The 20,654-nt window shown below is 43.4% G+C and overlaps 2 protein-coding genes across 2 annotated transcripts in view; one reads left to right on the top strand and one right to left on the bottom strand.

Annotated features, from left to right (window-relative positions):
- parp12a (poly (ADP-ribose) polymerase family, member 12a) overlaps positions 1-12,213 on the top strand; it is a 30,063-nt gene extending 17,850 nt beyond the window's left edge. Inside the window, exons 3-12 of the mRNA XM_014147896.2 lie at positions 4,282-4,546; positions 4,624-4,761; positions 4,856-4,988; positions 8,676-8,844; positions 9,320-9,446; positions 9,618-9,714; positions 10,481-10,565; positions 10,766-10,896; positions 11,145-11,296; positions 11,401-12,213. Coding sequence (XP_014003371.1) covers positions 4,282-4,546; positions 4,624-4,761; positions 4,856-4,988; positions 8,676-8,844; positions 9,320-9,446; positions 9,618-9,714; positions 10,481-10,565; positions 10,766-10,896; positions 11,145-11,296; positions 11,401-11,657 — 1,554 coding nt within the window. The 3' untranslated portion in view covers positions 11,658-12,213. The remainder of the gene's footprint in view (positions 1-4,281; positions 4,547-4,623; positions 4,762-4,855; positions 4,989-8,675; positions 8,845-9,319; positions 9,447-9,617; positions 9,715-10,480; positions 10,566-10,765; positions 10,897-11,144; positions 11,297-11,400) is intronic.
- Positions 12,214-14,488: 2,275 nt separating this feature from the next.
- Positions 14,489-20,654, bottom strand: part of thas (Thromboxane-A synthase) — a 90,917-nt gene continuing 84,751 nt past the window's right edge. The window contains 4 exon segments of the mRNA NM_001165312.1: positions 14,489-15,338; positions 15,688-15,850; positions 16,133-16,270; positions 16,809-16,897. Coding sequence (NP_001158784.1) covers positions 15,222-15,338; positions 15,688-15,850; positions 16,133-16,270; positions 16,809-16,897 — 507 coding nt within the window. The 3' untranslated portion in view covers positions 14,489-15,221.

Raw genomic sequence — 20,654 nt, 5'->3', positions numbered from 1 at the left:
AGACTGATCATTTCTTTGTAAGTGGGCAAACGTACAAAATCAGCAGGGGATCAAATACTTTTTTCCCCCACTGTATACTATAAAAGTTGTTTTTTTATGTAGTGATCATGAGAAGTTGTGATCTCGACATAACGAGGGCATTCTTTTTTTGTGTCGTGGAAATATTCAGTCAATAATATTTCTCAAATACCGGAGCTTGTGAGTTCAAATATACTTTTTTACAAAGTAACAGAAGCCAAGCTGGTTCATTAAGCAACTGATCTTTACAGTCTCAGCACTCTCCTTTTATACAGTTTTACCCTTACTTAACATAGTCACTCCACTTTATGTAAATGATTAATAGCCTTTAGCTTTGGCCACCCTTATCTTTTTGCCTTGCTTAATTTCCATTCTCTTATTGACTCAGACATTAGGGCATAGATTCTATTGGTGGTGTGACCATTGCAATGGCACAAAAAATAAACAGACATGCACACTCCTACTGCAAGTTTATGTCTAATGGTGCCATTAACTGATTAACCAATTTTCCTGTCCAAAGGCCTTCATAAGACCAAGCCTGACCCAAAATGACTAGGCCTGTGTTGATTCAGTTTTGCATAATCACATGGATTCTGCTTACATTCTGTTTACACATGTCTAATGGTTAACCCTATATTGTTTCTGCTTACTACTTCTAAGAAAACAGCATAGGTACTGGGAAATTCCCACAATTGATATGTCCTTTCTGGACTTTTGTAAGTTTGCCTTCAGTCATGGCCGCTATAATTTTTTTATGAGCGTTGATGAAAAACAAGGCCAAATCAGGAAGTGCAGTCGCCCTTTTAAGAGAACAGGTAGGCGGCCAGTACCATGAGAACTTTAGTGAACTGTTTAAAGATAATATTTACAAAGAATAGCCGACATAAGTTGGAGCACATCTGTGAACTTGATGTTATGTAAAAGGGTGTCTGCAGGTCCTTTAAAATGTCTTAAATTCATGTATCTGATTTAAAGGTCATAAATCTTAAAGTAATACATTCAGTTTTCAAAGGTCTTTAAAAAATGTGACTAAGATGACTACAGTGTTTGCGTTATATTGTGCTGCTGCTTAATTGTTGACACCACAGAAAAAATATATATAATTAACATCAAATAATACTCCAGGCGCACTTCCAAGAGAGCTATCCACGTGTGTGTGTGTGTGTGTGTGTGTGTGTGTGCGCGTGCATGCATGTGCGCGTGCGTGCATGCGTGCGAGTCAGTCATGGCTAGAAAGGATCCATCTTTTGTCAGAATTGACTTTTCATAGCAGGTTTAGGAGAATTTACGCAGCAGGTTAAGATAATAAGGTTAGGAAAAGGGTTAGGGTTATCTAAAATGCAAAAACATGACATTACCGTGTGAGTCGGGTCGTTAGCAGAGGTGAGAGAGGACAGCGAAAGGTAGCCAATACAAATTGATAGACAATAACATTAACGAGCTGGGACGATAAACTGAATATTATAGACATTGCCCAGATTATTTTGCTTCTAAAATCATTATTTGGTCAACAGTAATGTGCATTAACCTGTTTCCTGTGATGAAAGTATGGCCCTGCCCTGTCCATGGCCGCAAGGAAGATGTTTTGGGAGGGGGAGGGAATGCTGAGGAGAATTTGTCTCCGCTCATACAGGAGTAATAAAGGCCTACTGAACTAATCTGGTGGGGGATTTAGTTTTTTTAAACGATTTATAAGGGTTGGCTGCAGCACCCCTACTTCAATTCAAACTTTATTTGTCACATGCGCCGAATACAACAAGTGTAAACCTTATCGTGAAATGCTTAATTACAAGCCCTTAACCATCAGTGCAGTTCAAGAAGAGTTAAGAAAATATTTACCAAATAAACTAAAGTTTAAAAATAAATTAAAAAGTAACACAATAACATAACAATAACGAGGCTATATACAGAAGGTACCGAGTCAGTGTGCGGGGGTACAGGTTAGAGGTAATTTGTACATGTAGGTAAGGGTGAAGTGACTATGCATAGATAATAAACAGCGAGTAGCAGCAGTGTACAAAACAAATGGAGGGGGGTCAATGTAATAGTCTGGTGGCCATTTGATTAATTGTTCAGCAGTCTTATGGCTTGGGGTAGAAGCTGTTAAGGAGCCTTTTGGTCCTAGGCTTGGCGTTCCGGTATCGCTTGTCGTGCGGTAGCAGAGAGAACTGCCAACTGCCTTGGCTTTGGGTGACTGGAGTCTCTGACAATTTTATGGGCTTTCCTCTGACACCGCCTTTTTATATAGGTCCTGGATTGCAGGAAACTTGGCCCCAGTGATGTACTGAGCCGTACGCACTACCCTCTGTAGCGCCTTATGGTCAGAGGCCGAGCAGTTGCCATACCAGGCGGTGATGCAACCGGTCAGGATGATCTCGATAGTGCAGCTGTGGAACAATTTGAGGATCTGGGGACCCATGCCAAATCTTGTCAGTCTCCTGAAAAGTATACTTCCCGCAGTTATGGTCCTGTACCTGTTTTGCTGCTGGCTCTCACTCCCGCTCCCCCCTTTGCACATAATATAAAGGGAGAGATGCAGATAAACGGAAGCGTACTGACAGTTGAGCAACATTTTGAAATGTAATTGCAGGAAAGACTGTTACTGTAACTACTGTTACTGTTAAAATAGAGTAGTCTCAGCTTTATGTGACTCTAAACATTATTTCTCAACTGTCAATATAGAGTAAATAACACCACTTTACAAATGGAGTATGTCATTGAGATCATGCGCCAGTGGAACGGAGCATAGCGCGCCATATGCAGTGAATAGGCCTACATCAAGTAGCCTACCAATGGAATGTTTTTGTAGGACATTAAATGTAATGTTAGATCAGGTGCGTTGCTATCTAGCAACAATATCATATTTAGAGTTAGCAATCTAGCTAATGTGTTTTGAGGTCCCACTTCCTCAGGTGGTAAATTATGTAGAATGTAGCCTTGGCCAATATGCACAAAAAAACATCCAGGCAATTTAAAAGTATATCAGATTATTCTGGATCCTATTTAACATGTTGCACATCACATATCCACCATGCATTCCCTGAACATGTTAGATAAAATAACTAACTTCTTCTATGTCTTACTTGGCACTGGAAAAAGTCAGAGCCCTCCCGCTTAAGTACCTTGCTTCGAAGTATAGCCATCTGATACCTGATTCACTGAATGAGGGAATTATTTCTAAGACTTTTTGCTTGTTGTAGGCTAGTGTTCTAATGTTATAGCACAATTACCTTCAGGAGAGCCACTGGGTGTAGACTTGTTGTTCCAGCTCCACTCTAGCACGCCATATTCTACAAATCAACTGCTCAACAGGACCTTGTCAAGCTGTGTTTAAGCAGGGCTGGATCAAAATCCTGCACAGACGGAGAGCTGACCACAGGTTTTATACAGTAACGGTGCTGTAATATTTGACTTTAAGGCATTTGTTCACAGTGGTATGGTTATGTTATTGAGTATCATTATAGATGGTATTGGTATTGAAGCCAACATTCTGAACACTTAGAAATTGGGATCTAGCTAACGATTAGCCCATTGGGGTAGCCTAAACAAATGCAGATGGGCAACTCCATGCTTCAGCCATTTATAGCCTAACCGCTATGCTACTACTGTACATCGGTTAGGCTATAGGAGAATGCTCATTGCTAAAAAAGGCCACCTCCCTAATAATATGAGCCATGTAGGCTATAGCCTTTGGTGAAAGAGCTAGCCCTAAAAATACTACTTTTTGCCAACATGGACTAATTTTTGGAGGGGAATATTAGCAGTTATGTGGTGTGCACAGACCTCAGAATTTGTATTACATTGCATTCCAAGTGGCATTTAAAAGGTCTTCAGTCTTATATTCAACCTCATGGAACATGCAGACACGTGTAAACTATCGGCTGATCTGCTTCTACTTATGTTTTCTCTGGAAATATTTAAATGAAGTGTTTTGCATCGTACTGGCTGCCTAATTGTTTCCTATCTTGAATTACCTGCCATTTTAAGGGTATGCCTTCCATTGTCCTCATTTCACCTGCCGTATTGTTACACATATCAAACATATTTCAGGTCTAGCCATGTACCAATCGGTTGACTGGTGACTGGCTTTTGCAAGTTTCACATTCACAGTTAGTCCTGTTTTTCAACTTCTATAGATATTCATGTAGGCCTACTTGTATGAGGAAAATGAGTATGACTTGCCAAATACCTTGCCAAATGTTAATTGCATGTTGTCTACAGTAGTATATGGATGTTTTACCATCTCTTTTCAACTCTTTCCAGATCTGCTCCCATTACAACAAGGGTGTTGGTGAGCATGGCTCCTGCAAATTTAAAACCAGTTGCACCAGCCTCCACCTCTGCCTGCACTTCCTCCAGGGAGACTGTAAGTTTGGTGCTGGATGTAAGAGGGCCCACACATTTGACGCCACCACCATGAAGATCCTAAATGGCAGAGGATTCAGCCAAGAGAACATCAGGATCCTCGACAAGATCTACAATAACAAATTCATCATCATCGGTCAGGGTCACGAAGAAAAGCCATCTGGTAAGGAAATGACAAGGTAGAATCCATGGAAATATCATTGTAATATAATGTAGTAACTGTGTTTGTCCTGTGTCTAGTTGTAGTACCCTCCCCTGCTTCAGCCATAGAGCCAGTTGGGAAAGAGCGTTCTCGTAAGCCTTCGTCCCGCTCCATCAGTGAGACCGACAGGAATGAAATCTGCCTGTTCTTCATCCGCAGACACTGTAGCTTCAAAGGTAACATGAACTAAACCTACTTTATCAACATTTTAGTTTACAGTACTGTGTTTGAAGTGTTTACATGTGTTTCTGTGGCTGTGTGTTCGGTCAGAGAAGTGTGTCCGTATCCACTACCACCTGCCTTACAAATGGCAGATCTTAGAGAGAGATGGAGTGACTTGGAGAGACCTGCCCAATGTGGAGGAGATTGAAAAGGCCTACTGTATCCCAGGAAAAGATACAAGGTACAGTTGTCATCATATCAGATATGTTGTTTTTTTTCCTTTTTGAAATATAAACAAAATCCTATTTAATGTACTACACTCGACTAGTGACACGCTCAATATGGAAGTGGTGCGATGAAGCGGATGCTAAGATACAGTATTGTTTCGCTAGCACAGATTGGAATATGTTCCAGGATTCATCTGATGGCATTGAGGAGTTTACCACTTCAGTCACCGCCTTCATTAATAAGTGCATCGATGATGTCATCCCCACAGTGACCATACCTTCATATACCAACCAGAAGCCATGGATTAAAGGAAACATCCTTACTGAGCTAAAGGCTAGAGCTGCCACTTTCTTGGAAAGGGACACTAATCCGGATGCTTATATGAAATCACCCTCAGACGAACCATCAAACAAGCAGTGTCAATACAAGACTAAGATATAATCCTACTACACCGTTTCTGACACTCATCGGATGTGGTAGGGCGTGTAAACTATCACGGATTACAAAGGGAAACCCAGCCGTAAGCTGCCAAGTGACGCAAGCCTACCAGACAAGCGAAATGCTTTCTATGCTTGCTTTGAGGTTAGCAACATTGAACCATGCATGAGAGCACCAGCTGTTCCGGACAAATGTGTGATCATGTTCTCTGTAGCCAATGTAAGACCTTTAAACAGGTTAACCTCTATGGGCTAGGTGGGACGCTTGCGTCCCACCTACTCAACAGCCAGTTGAATCCTGTGGCGCGTTATTCAAATACCTTAGATATGATATTACTTCAATTTTTCAAAAATATGACTATTTTACACCATTTTAAAGATAAGACTCTCGTTAATCTAACCACACTGTCCGATTTCAAAAAGGCTTTACAACGAAAGCAAAACATTAGATTATGTCAGCAGAGTACCGAGCCAGAAATATTCAGACACCCATTTTTCAAGCTAGCATATAATGTCACATAAACCCAAACCACAGCTAAATGTAGCACTAACCTTTGATGATCTTCATCAGATGACAACCCTAGGACATTATGTTATACAATACATGCATGTTTTGTTCAATCAAGTTCATATTTATATCAAAAACCAGCTTTTTACATTAGCATGTGACTAGCATGTGACTAGCATTCCCACCGAACACTGCCGGTGAATTTACTAAATTACTCACGATAAACGTTCACAAAAAGCATAACAATTATTTTAAGAATTATAGATACAGAACTCCTCTATGCACTCGATATGTCCGATTTTAAAATAGCTTTTCGGTGAAAGCACATTTTGCAATATTCTCAGTAGATAGCCCGGCATCACAGGGCTAGCTATTTAGACACCCAGCATGTTTAGCACTCATCAAAGTCAGATTTACTATAAGAAAAATGTTATTACCTTTGTTGTCTTCGTCAGAATGCACTCCCAGGACTTCTACTTCAATAACAAATGTTGGTTTGGTCCAAAATAATCCATCGTTATATCCAAACAGCGGCGTTTTGTTCGTGCGTTCTAGACACTATCCTAAAGGGTAACTAAGGGTGACGAGCATGGCGCAATTCGTGACAAAAGAATTCTAAATATTCCATTACCGAACTTCGAAGCATGTCAACCGCTGTTTAAAATCAATTTTTATGCCATTTTTCTCATAAAAAAGCGATAATATTCCGACCGGGAATCTACGTTTAGATAAACAGACAAAGGAAAAGAAAGCATTTGGTCGAAGCGGGCACGCGCCTAAGCCCATAGTACTCTGAGTGGCCACTTGCCAAAAGCGATAAAGTGTTTCAGCCAGAGCCTGCCTCGATATCGTTCAACTTTTTCCCGGGCTCTGAGACCCTATGGAAGACGTAGGAAGTGTCACGTTATTACACCGATCCTGAGTCTTCAATAAAAAGAGCCAAGATGAAACACTACTTCTCAGACAGGCCACTTCCTGCTTGAAATCTTCTCAGGTTTTGGCCTGCCATAGGAGTTCTGTTATACTCACAGACACCATTCAAACAGTTTTAGAAACTTTAGGGTGTTTTCTATCCAAAGCCAATAATTATATGCATATTCTAGTTACTGGGCAGGAGTAGTAACCAGATTAAATCGGGTACGTTTTTTATCCAGCCATGTCAATACTGCCCCCTAGCCCTAACAGGTTAACATTCACAGACGGATTACCAAGACACGTACTTGGAGCATACACTGACCAGCTGGCATGTATCTTCATTGATATTTTTAACCTCTCCTTGACCCAGTCTGTAATACATATATGTTTCAAGCAGACCACCATAGTCCTTGTGCCCAAGAACACCAAGGTAACCTGTCGCCATGTAGCACTCACATCTGTAGCAATGAAATGCTTCAAAAGGCTGGTCATGGCTCGCATCAACACCATCAATCCAGACACACTGGACCCACTCCAACAGATCCACAGATGACGCAATCGCTATTGCACTCCACACTGCCCTTTACCACCTGGACAAAAGGAACACCTACGTGAGAATGCTGTTCATTGACTATAGCTCAGGGTTCAACACCATAGTGCCCTCCAAGCTCATCACTAAGCTAAGGACCCTGAGACTGAACACCTTCCAACACCATCATTAAGTTTGCCGATGACACGACGGTGGTAGGCATGATCACTGACAACGATGAGACATCCTCTAGGGAGGAGGTCAGAGACCTGGCAGTGTGGTGCCAGGACAACAACCTCTCCCTCAACGTCAACAAGACAAAGGAGCTGATCGTAGACTACGGGAAATGGAGGGCCGAGCACAACCCCGTTCACATCGACAGGGCTGTAGTAGAGTGGGTCAAGAGCTTCAAGTTCCTCAGTGTCCTCATCACTAAGGACCTATCATGGTCCAAACACACCAACACAGTCGTGAAGAGGGCACGACGATGCCTCTTCCCACTTAGGAGGCTGAAGAGATTCGGCATGGGCCCTCAAATCCTTAAAAAGTTCTACAACTGCACCATTGAGAGAATCTTGACTTGCTGCATCACCGCCTGGTATGGCAACTGCCGGGCATCTGACCATAAGGCGTTATAGAGGGTAGTTTGTATGGTCCAGTACATCACTGGGGCCGAGCTTCCTGACATCCAGGACCTTTATGCCAGGCAGTGTCAGAGGAAGGCCCTAAAAATCGTCAAAGACTCCAGCCACCCAAGTCATAGACTGTTCTCTCTGCTACCGTACGGCAAGCGATACCGGAGCGCCAAGTCTGGGACCAAAAGGCTCCTGAACAGCTTCTACACCCAAGCAATAAGACTGCTGAATAGTTAATCAAATGGCCACCTGGACTATTATCATTGACCTCCTTTTTATTTGCGCTGACTCTCTTGCACCGGCTCTATGCACACTCACTGGACTCTCCCCACATGCTCACACCTACTACGCTGGCACTCCAACACACACACTACATATGCTCACACACACAAAACATACATACACACACACATGCATATTGACACCACACAGACACTTACACACACTTTCGCACTTTTTAACTCTTCACATACGCTGCTGCAACTAGTCACTTTACCCCTACCTACATGTACATATTACCTTTTTGTCTTACTTTTTATCTCTGCATTGTTGGGAAAGGGCTCGTAAGTAAGTATTTCCCGTTTTAAAGTCTACACCTGTTGTGTTCGCATGTGACAAAATGTTATTTTATTTGACTGTTCGATATAGTACAGCATTCTCTCTGTGTTGCCCCTAGTGGAGGTATCCAGCCAGTGAACTTCCTCACCATGACATGTGGAAGGTCTCCAGTGCGTCGTCTGTCCACTGTGTCGTCAGTCACCAAACCTCCTCACTTCATCCTTACCACAGAATGGCTGTGGTACTGGTCGGGTGAGCTGGGACAGTGGATAGAGTATGGCCAGGAGGTCGGTCCAATTAATACTTCTAGTTCCTGTCCTTCAGAGAATAACACAAACAATTGTATTAAGATGTTGTTACGTGGTACTTTAGTAACTGCATTATAACTGGCGGCAGGTAGTATTATCCTAGATACCATCACCTGCCGTTGTGCCCTTGCAAGGCACTTAACCACCTATAATTGCTCCATTGGCGCTGCGCTGCGGCTGACCCATTTTGCTTCCAGCCCTTTGGGGGTGATGGGGGGGGGGTGATGTGTGTATCTCTGGGGGTTGGGTTGTGCATAAAGTCAAGTTTCACTTCTCTGTTAAGTTAATGGACAATGAAGTACATCTTATAATTGCAAAGTAATGGAGTAGAGCAATGCTGTTACTATAGTAACCAGTGTTACTACACAGGAATAAGTGCAAGTTGTACCGTTTTAATGTGTTAGGGAATGTTTTCATTGTGGGTTTATCTAAGCCTTGTTCGTGTTCTATGTAGACGTATGATGGTAAGGAGAAAGTGGCCTCTGTCACCTCCAAGACCCTGGAGAATGTATACCAAGCTGACCCGGACAGCGAGATTCCATTTGGATCTGGCCATAACCAGTACATTCTCCGTTTCAAAGGTACTGTAAACAGTTTGGGACAACTATGTAGCCTTTCAGCAGCTATTTGCCATTGTTACGAAATGTAATTTGTTTTCAATAACTTACCTGGTTAAACGTTTGTCAGCAAACAACCCCCTGTAAGCTGTGTTTTGTCATACTAGATGCATTTTGATAGATTCTCTATTTCAGAGATGTATCAGCAGAATGTTAGATTCAAAACCAAAAGAGAGGTTCGTAGGAGACCCTGCTTTCTCTCTGGACAGGATGTGGAGGCCAAGCTGAAGAGGTACAGTAGGCCTCTTGTGACTATCCTTCATGACTCTACTGTAGGCCTATGTAATGTTAATGTCCTCCCACACCTTAACTCATGTTCCTCATCTGTGCCTGTTATAGCTCTTCGTTTAGAGCGAAATCCTTCATTGCGATTAGTATTTCATGTTTTTCTTCAAAACATCATCAGGATATTTACTGACCGTAATACTACTAAAGATTGTACAAGTGTGAGGGAATTTCTGTTGTCTGAAGAGAGAGCCTTGAACTGTACATCTTGTCTCATAAAGTCATGAGTTCCTGTAGGTGCTGGGTAGAGGTATTAAGGGGAGACGCTCCCTCCTCAGACCTTTTGGCAGAACCCCCAGAATGTGTTCTATAAGTTAAGATAGGAGACGGTGCCAGACACATGCAGGAACCAACCCTATGAACCATGCCTATGTAGCTTGTCTGCGTAAGCAGTATAAAAGAGAACTAACGGGACTTCCCCATAGAAGCTCACTTCAGACCCGTACTTTATGCATCTAAGTTTGACTGTAACCTCTCCAGCTTGCTGTTAATAAAGAATGATTCATTTAAGATTGACTTCTGGTGTCCATGGTGGTAATTTCCACGACATAAGTTTACTAGTTTATCTAAAATATTATCCCTTTCAAAAGGGGCAGTGATTTTGAAATGGAAATATTGTAGTTTGTAGAGGAAGCCCTCTTGGATATATCTCTGAATCACTCAAAACAGAAAGCTTCCCTTTTGAATTTCCTGTGTTTCTGTCTCCATGGTAGTGGATCTCCAGAGAGCACCAGCTCTTCTACTGTGTCTGTCCCTCCACACTGGGACAAGGGAGCCCTGCCTGACTTCACATACAAGGTACTCCCAGTCATAATATGCTGATACGGTTACACACCTACACTCACACTCTCAACACTCTCATCACACTCACTCACTCACTCACTCACTCACTCACTCACTCACTCACTCACTCACTCACTCACTCACTCACTCACTCACTCACTCACTCACTCACTCACTCACTCACTCACTCCAAATGATTCAACTGTTTCCTTCAGCTGGTTCCACTCTTAGACCAGATGACGGAGTACCAAATGGTGCAGAGTCTGTTCAAACGTACCATGTCCACCAGCACCATCCACAAAATCAACAGGATCCAGAACCCCTCACTCTGGAGGGTCTTCCAGTGGTATGTACACTATGTTGGTGTAGTAGTGAGACAGTTCTAGGTTAGTTGTAGCTGTCTCAGTATGACACACTGAGGCCATCTTTCTAAGACCTGAAATTCTACCACCCCTTGTGGTTTAGTTGTTTTAGTTTTTCTGTGGTTTAGAGGTAAAGACGGTAACATTGGACTGCAGAGGGAACATTTAGGTTTTAAACTGTCCACTTATAGGAGTGCCTCATGGATGTGTTGGTTGGTGTGTTTGTGGCCAGGCAGAAGGAACAGATGAAGGTGAAGAATGGAGGGAAACTTGTGGATGAGAGACACTTGTTCCACGGCACAGAACCGTCTATCGTAGATGCCATCTGTGAACAGAACTTTGACTGGAGGGTCTGTGGCATCCATGGATCACATTATGGCAAAGGTGAATGTTTATACAGCTATATCAATGACTAATATCCACTGCTTCTGAGAAACTTTTTAAGCATGTTTTCGTTTTACTCTAACGTGTTTACGATTATTTTCCAGGAAGCTATTTTGCCAGAGATGCCTTGTACTCTAATAGATTCTCCAAGTCTTCGGTCTCTGGCAAGAAGATCATGTTTGTGGCTCTGGTGCTGGTCGGGGAGTTCACTAAGGGAAACAGGGACTACCTTCGCCCCCCTCAGAAAGGCACCAAGAAGCGACTCTACGACAGCTGTGTCGACTCCGAAAGCAACCCAGCCATTTTTGTTGTGTTTGAGAAACAGCAGATTTACCCAGAGTTCGTCATTGAGTACTCCTAGAATCCACGGCAGTGCGTAGCGTCATGTTTTTCTGAAAACGAATAATTATCTGGTCATCAAATATATTTTTAAACACGTTGCAAAACGCATCCATTATTGTGATGGGAAACAATTCTTTGAAAATCATTCTTCAGAATATAACAAAAGTGTAGGGGTTTCTCTTTTACTGGGTTCAAAACCACTGTTTTGGTGACTTATACCAAGGTCATAGGATTTAGTGCCAATGAATGTGTAAAGACCCTATGTAACCAGATGTGTACTATTTTTATTATGACGACTTGTTTTTTTTTAATGAAACATCATCCTTATTCCTGTAATACGAAAGTACAATATGTGGTGTACAATACACAAAACATTACTTTTTATTTTATTTTAGCTAAAGTAGATGCGTAATTTCTTCAAAGTGTAAAATGTATAAACTTCTTGTCAGTTAAAAAAAAAAAAGCCTTTTTTTTTTAATCACATGGCATAACTGTAGCATACTGTTAACTTGATATGTATTTTTCCAAAGTTATACAGTGTGCACATACTCGAATAAAACTTGATTAATGATGTGTCCCATTTCAACATTTATTTCACCATTGCATGTACTCTTCCATAGCATGTCATTTTCCCTTTCAATCCCAAAAAAAGATTTTCTGAAATTATACTGGTTACACATATTCTTTCCCAGATTTTTTGTTGTTGATCACATCTCATATGCAACATAAAATAGCAGAGCAACACTCCAAATCTGCAGAAGTTACACCATCCCATGAGTAAGAAAGGTATACAGTCAAGCTTAAAAAATCATACACAGTGACATCCAAGCTTTTCAACTGAAGAGGCCATGAAAAACAGTGGAGATATTAACATCATGGAAATGGTAGCAGCATTTTAAAGGTGGAAGATTAGCAAATCAATGTGAGGCAAAGACTGAGAAGTCATTAAATCAATTCGTCACATACAGGTGTAAAACTTACAAGCCCTTAACCAACAATGCAGTTCAAGAAAATATTTACTAAATAAATCTAAAGTATAATAGAAAAAGTAAAACAATTAAAATAACGAAGCTATATACAGGGGTACCTATACTGAGTCAATGTGTGGGGGTGCAAGTTAGTTGAGGTAATTTGTACATGTACAGTAGGTAGGGGTAAAGTCACTATACATAGATAATAAACAGTGAGTAGCAGCAGTGTAAAACCAAAGTGGTGGTGGGGGGGGTGTCAGTGTAAATAGTCCGGGTAGCCATTTCATTAATTGTTTAGCAGTCTTATGGCTTGGGGATAGAAGCTGTTAAGGAGCCTTTTGGACCTAGACTTGGTGCTCTGGTTACACTTGCCGTGCGGTAGCAGAGAGAACAGTCTATGACTTGGGTGACTGGAGTCTTGACAATTTTTTGAGCCTTCCTCTGATGACAGGAAACTTGGCCCCAGTGATGTACTGGGCCGTACCCTCTGTAGTGCCTTACGGTCGGATGCTGAGCAGTTGCCATACCAGGCGGTGATGCAACCGGTCAAGATGCTCTCGATGGTGCAGCTGTAGAACTTTGAGGATCTGGGGAATCATGTCAAATCTTTTCAGTTTCCTGTGGGGGAAAATGCATTGTCGTGCCCTTTTCACAATTGCCTTGTTGTGTTTGGACCATGATAGTTTGTTGGTGATGTGGACACCAAGGAACTTGAAACTCTCGACTCGCTCCGTTGATGTGAATGGGGGTGTGCTAGGTCCTCTTTTTCCTGTAGTCCACAATCATCTCCTTTGTCTTGCTCATGTTGAGGGAGAGGTTGTTGTCCTGGCACCACACTGTCAGGTCTCTGATCTCCTCCCTATAGGCTGTCTCATCGTTGTCGGTGATCAGGCCTACCACCGTTGTGTCGTCAGCAAACTTGATGTTGGAGTCGTGCTTGGCCACACAGTTGTGGGTGAACAGGGAGTACAGGAGGGGACTAAGCATGCACCCCTGAGGGGCCCTCATGTTGAGGATCAGCGTGGTGGATATGTTGTTACCTCACCTTACCACCTGGGGGCGGCCCGTCAGGAAGTCCAGGATACAGTGCAGCTGTAGAACTTTTGAGGATCTGGGGACCCATGCCAAATCTTTTCAGTCTCCTTAGGTGGAAAAGGTGTTGTCGTGCGCCCTTCACGACTATCTTGGTGTGTTTGGACCATGACATAACATTGAGTCAATGCCTGAACTGTTACAATACAATATTATGATTGATTGGATGGATGATTGTGAGGAAGATTAAACTCGCTTGCTTGCCATAGAGCAGTTGGTAGAGACTTTGCAAATCCTTAAAGTGCTAGTTCCTCCAAATTACAAAATAACATTCATTACTTTATCCTGTAAATAGTCTTTGGACAAGGTTATTGCATAGCATTTGGAGACTGGCCAAGTAAACAAAACCAAAGCATGGATCGCAGTCTTACCTTGTTCATAGACCGCTTACAGGAAATCCAAAATGTTATCCCTTTAACGGGGCAGTGTGGTCAAAAATGTTTCCAGTTCTTGTAATGATATTTCCATGCTATGAGGTCGAAATAACACTGAAATAGTGAAAATGGGGCAGAGTTTTTGGTCCACAGCATGACATCACAATCTTATCTGATTATTCGGACCAATGACCAGTCATCTTTTATTTTCTTAGGGATCCTCCTGCTTTGAAGGGGTAAGCAGGGTAGACTCCAGAGTAGATGATCCTATCTGCCAATCAGGGCTGTGTATGTAAATATATTTACATTTGTATCAAACCGCCCACACGATCAGACAGCATTTCAAGGCAAAAGGAGGCTCGGGGTAATAAATGATAGAAAACTGTTATTTTCATGAAATAAACACACAGTGATTTATTAGACATACAGTGATGATTTAATAGTTCATGTTAACATCAATAGTCCAATATGAATTTATACAGAGGTCAAAATGTGTTCTTGTTCTAATGTAATCAAAACAGCCTTTTCCACAGTCTTCCCCTCCCCCCAACCAGAGAGGAAGAGGCGAAGCGAGAGGTTTCACTCTGGCCAAAATAAGCCCAATGCGTTTCTATGGACTTTTTTTGGACTTAAGCTTGTCGCCTGCCTTCCCGCCTTCGGGACAACGACTCCCATTGTTAGGGCGGAGACATGAGCCATGTGATTTCCCCCAGCCTGCTTCTTTCTCTCTCTCGCTAGTCCTGCAGAATCACTGTGTCGATCGATGTGCCACTGGCAGAGGCCTCTGCGGCCTTGATGAGGTGTTGACCTCTGTCCAGCACACTGCCTGATTAAAAAGGTGAGCCGCCCCTGGCCCAACCTCACTTTTCATGTGCTAATTGTCATTTACCATGGTAATGCTGCTGTTCCTCTGTTCACTCAGCCCGGTCCATTGGGGATCAAGACACAGGGATAGGCACGTGAATTGAGATTTTCTAGTTAAAGAAGAGGTTAATGCTAGCCCGGTTAGCAAAACAGCAAAAACAGATCTGGGACCAGGCTAGGTTAGTGATACTTTATGTTTATCCTTTTAAATAAGCACTCATTGGATGAATGATGTAGCAGTTTCATAAGAGTCATAAGAGCAGAAAAAGGAGAACAGAGCTTCTATTCTTCTTCTGCAGGGGGAGTCACTGGTTCTCCCTCTGTCTCCCTTTTAGTGATTTTCACATAGATGCCATTCTTAGGACCGAGCGTGGTGTGAGACTTCAACTCCAGAGGAACCTGGAACATAAAGAGCAATATAGGGCAGAGGTTAGACAGAGCAAGGTCACAGCATGGACCGAGCTGTCTACATGTGACTCAAACTGGGACTCAAACAAACAAACTGCATCAACGCTGCACTGCACTTGACTTTTAAAGTCCATTTCCCTGACATTCTCAAAGATCGCACCTGCACTAAACGTCTCGGATGTCTGCTCAAGAGTAAACTACCTTTAAACGTCAAGTGAAGTACGGTTTGTTGGAATCTTAGCCTCTGTATTTCAATATTTGAATGAAATCAACTAAATGACCTTTAAACAGTTAGGTTGAGATAAGTGCCAAAAGAAGGGCCTTCGCAGGTTGAACCCACCTTAGTGTCTGTGCTGGCCACGATGTTGAACTTCCTGAAGACGTGCACCAGGGCCATCTTGATCTCCAGCTGGGCCAGCCTCATGCCCACACAGCTGCGGGGCCCCGCCCCAAACGGCAGGTACACAAACGGGTGTCTGCTGGCCTTGGCCTCCGCTGTGAACCTGCATGGGAGAGAGTAGAGGCATTTAGTGGTCAGTCTGGAGTACACTCTGATAGCGTGCTAGTCAAATACACTGGAACGTGCATTCTGTATTGTATCATCGTATTATCACAGGTGTCAATGTAAAAGCACTCCACGTTGTACAGAACACCCACAGTGGGACATAACGTGAGGCAATGACTGAGTGTAGCTGTGCTGTGTAATGATGTAACTGTGCTGGGACTTGTCTATGGTATCTCTATGGTAGACCCATAGTAATGGAACAAGAATACTGGGCTCCTACCTGTCAGGGATGAACTTCTCTGGCTCGGGCCAGTACTCTGGATCATAATGCAGATAGCCTGCAGGGATCTCCAGAGTGGCTCCCTTCGGTAGGAACTGTCCGTTGACCATGCAGTCCTCGTCTACGTCCCGGGCAAACCTGAAACAAAATGGCTGCTCAGTTTCCACAATGCAAATAAGAAATGGTGAACTGTGGAAACATGGGCGACATGATAAGAGACGTTTATTGGTCGCATCCATAGTTTAGCAGGTGTTATAGCGGTGCAGTGAAATGTTATGTTACTAGCTCCTAACAATGCAAATGTCAAACAGCTAAAACTTTAAGAAAACAAATGTACAAAAAAGAAAGGCAAGAATTGAAGAATGGTGGGCCGAATCCAATTAGTATCAAAATGCAATCTATGCACATGTACACCAGGGGAATTTACACAAGCTAAACTAAGAATGATATGTGCAGCAGCAGCTATATTACAGACAGCTATATCAAGAATCCAGTTTATAAATACAAATATGCGGTGTGTATAAACAGTGTAACTAAAATACGATGTACAGTAGGAGAAATATTAGAATAAACTATGTCGGGATTGGGAATCATTCTAAACATACATAATGTCAATAGTGTCACTACTTTTAATACTATCATACTGCATGGAAAGAAGACTTACAGAGGCTCTTACCTGAAACCTGGAGGATAGAGACGCAGAGCCTCAGATATGACCATGTCTAGATATTTCAGATCCTGTACATTGGTATAATCTGGTGAATCCTACAGATAAAAAAACACAAATGCATTTGTGTAAGTCACATTGTATTTACTTTGGTACCAAACAATCCCTATAACATCAATACTGAAAGCATGCAAATCCAAGGAAGAAAAGGAGCTAAGTGCAATTTAAACTTGTGCCAGCAGAGAGCAGCAAAACATCACGTTATTCAGGTTACGGCTGTGAGGTTATTTGGAGAGCATGGCTAAGAATAGAAGAGTTTAGCATAGGCTGCACCAAACAAATCGCAAAGAACAACTACATCAGAAATTAGAGCATGATTGTATGAATGATGAGAGTGACTGAGTGGACATTAAACCTGTCTAGTACTGTTAAACACTGACTATGTGTAGTGCAGCTGAACGACCCTCTGTCCCTAAAACAATGCTAGACGTGTGTGTGTGTGTGTGTGTGTGTGTGTGTGTGTGTGTGTGTGTGTGTGTGTGTGTGTGTGTGTGTGTGTGTGTGTGTGTGTGTGTGTGTGTGTGTGTGTGTGTGTGAGGGCCAGTGAAGAGCCTGTGAAGACGGCTCCATTGTCTAGCCTTGCTGTCACTTCTCATTGGGCGCCACACAGATCCCAAGGGGAGTGACATGTCCCTAATGAGCACTAAGAGTTAACGCAGCTCTCTGCTCCACTGATAAAGCCTAGCAGTCGGTAGGTAGCCACTAGCCGCCAGACCTGTTGTGTAAGATGGGCATCTTACAACGAGAGAGGGAGAGAAAGAGAGAGAGACATAGAGAGAGGGAGGAAAACAGCGAGAGGTGTGAGAGAGAGAAAGACAGTGAGTTTTAGCGAGGTCTGCCTGCAGTGCTGGGTGTAGCTAATGATTATTCAAGAGATTCTCCGGTCATTTTCATACTTTTTAGCCAGTAGTTCTGAAAGTAGTGCGCACGAGCCAGAAGTTGTCCCCTAAAATTGCGTACTGCGTCACATTATGTGCAGATATGTGCTACACGCCATTACTCTCTCTCTCGCTCTGCTGTGGGTGCATCTGGCTAGCTGTCACTCAAATGACGGGGAGCTGAAGCTCATTGGTTGAAATCAAATTGCTAGGGGGCTGGCCCACATGGAGTGAAATGTAGGGAAAATGGCACAGGACAGCTTTGAGAAAAACAGATGCTTTCAAACTAGGGATTTCGTGGCTAATTGAGGTAAGACAGTAATTCTGCTCATGGGCATTAATATGGAGTTTGTCCTCCACTCTTCTGGGAAGGCTTTCCACTAGATTTTGGAACATTGCTGCAGGGACTGATGTTGGGATGTTGACTGACAGTTGGCATTCCAATTCATCCCAATGGTGTTCGATTTGGTTGAGGTCAGGGCTCTGTTCAGGCCAATCAAGTTCTTCCACACCGATCTCGACAAACCATTTCTATATGGACCTCGCTTTGTGCACGGGGGATTGCCATGCTAAAACAGCAAAGGGCCTTCCCAAACTGTTGCCACAAAGTTGAAAGCACAGAATCATCTAGAATGTAATTGTATGCTGTAGCGTTAAGATTTCCCTTCACTGGAACTAAGGGGCCTAGCCTGAACCATGAAAAACAGCCCCAGATCATTATTCCTCCTCCACCAAACTTTACAGTTGGCACTTTACATTGAGGCAGGTAGCGTTCTTCTGGCATCCGCCAAACCCAGATTCGTCCGTCAGACTGCCAGATGGTGAAGCGTGATTCTTCACTCTAGAGAACGCATTTCCACTGCTCCAGAATCAAATGGCGACGAGCTTTACACTACTCCAGCCAACGCTTGGCATTGAGCATGGTGATCTTAGGCTGTTGTGCGTCTGGTCGGCCATAGAAACCCATTTCATGAAGCTCCCAACGAACAGTTCTTGTGCTGACGTTGCGGTCCAGTTCTGTGTGCTTGTGTGGCCTACCACTTCGCAGCTGAGTCGTTGTTGCTCCTAGATGTTTCCATTTCACAATAACAGCACTTACAGTTGACCGGGGCAGTTCTAGCAGGGCAGAAATTTGACGAACTGACTTGTTGGAAAGGTGACATCGTATGATGGTGTCACGTTGAAAGTCACTGAGCTCTTCAGTAAGGCCATTCTACTGCCAATGTTTCCCTATGGAGATTGCATGGCTGTGTGCTCCATTTTATTCACCTGTCAGCCCAGGGGGGTGGCTGAAATAGCCAAATCCACTAATTTGAAGGGTTGTCCACATACTTTTGTATATATAGTTCAGTAGTCGCCAAAGTTCCAGAGCGTGTCTTTAATGCTTGGTTTACTGCAAGGCCATGAGAGAGGGACGGGGAGCGTTTGTGGTTTTCTAATTATGCAGATTCAATGACAATAACTTATCCGAATCCTGCGGGCCGGATTAACAAAGCTGACTCAACAAGTTGATGGGGAACACATTGGCCCCAGTGTGTGTGGTTTGGTTTGGTTTTACTATCCTTGTGGGGACCATAAAGGTGCATCAAACATCCTGGTTCTGCACCACGGGGCCTGACACAGAGCATAGTGGTGGGAGGTGCATCAGACATCCTGGTTCTGCACCACGGGGCCTGACACAGAGCATAGTGGTGGGAGATGCATCAGACATCCTGGTTCTGCACCACGGGGCCTGACACAGAGCATAGTGGTGGTAGATGCATCAGACATCCTGGTTCTGCACCACGGGATGTGACACAGAGCATAGTGGTGGGAGGTGAATCAGACATCCTGGTTCTGCACCACGGGATGTGACACAGAGCATAGTGGTGGGAGGTGAATCAGACATCCTGGTTCTGCACCACGGGATGTGACACAGAGCATAGTGGTGGGAGGTGCATCAGACATCCTGGTTCTGCACCACGGGGCCTGACACAGAGCATAGTGGTGGGAGGTGCATCAGACATCCTGGTTCTGCACCACGGGGCCTGACACAGAGCATAGTGGTGGGAGGTGCATCAGACATCCTGGTTCTGCACCACGGGGCCTGACACAGGGCATAGTGGTGGGAGGTGCATCAGATATCATGTCTCAGCTCTTTAGCCATCAAATTCAGCCCATTGCTTGTTCCAACAGCACACAGAAACGTCGAGAAAACATACTCCCTTGCAATGAGGGCATGTTTTGCAACAGAAAATGAAAACAAGCATTTGTTATTGGTCAAGTTAATGTTTTCTCCCTGTTTCTCCCATTTGGTGCCTAATGAATATGACCCAGGTATCAGACACAGGAAAGCTGTGGATGAGCAGTGTTCTATAACAAAGGGTCAGGGTTGACTGATCTGACCACCCTGACCTTTCTCCTTTTTTACATGTACTTATATATTTCACCTTTATTTAACCAGGTAGGCTAGTTGAGAACAAGTTCTCATTTGCAACTGCGACCTGGCCAAGATAAAGCAAAGCAGTTCGACACATACAACACAGAGTTACACATGGAATAAACAAACACACAGTCAAATCCTTACAGGGATCACAGACAGACAGAGAGGGAGAGAGAGATAAAGAGAGAGGGAGATATTTTATTTATTTATTTATTTAACCTATTACTAACTAGACAAGTCAGTTAAGAACAAATTCTTATTTAAAATGACGGCCTACCAAAAGGCCTCCTGCGGGGACGGGGGCAAAACACACATCACAACATGATACAGAGAGAGAGAGAGAGACGGGAGGGAGGGAGGGAGACAGAGAGAGAGAGAGAGACGGGAGGGAGGGAGGGAGCCAGAGAGAGAGTGAGAGAGAGGGGTAGGGAGTGAGAGAAAGAGAGAGAGGGGGTAGAGGGAGGGAGACAGAGAGAGAGAGAGAGACGGGAGGGA

This window comes from Salmo salar, chromosome ssa16 (assembly GCF_905237065.1).
Source record: "Salmo salar chromosome ssa16, Ssal_v3.1, whole genome shotgun sequence".
Lineage (NCBI taxonomy): Eukaryota > Metazoa > Chordata > Actinopteri > Salmoniformes > Salmonidae > Salmo > Salmo salar.
Note: the sequence above shows the minus strand (reverse complement) of the source record. Positions and strands in the feature narration are given on the sequence as shown.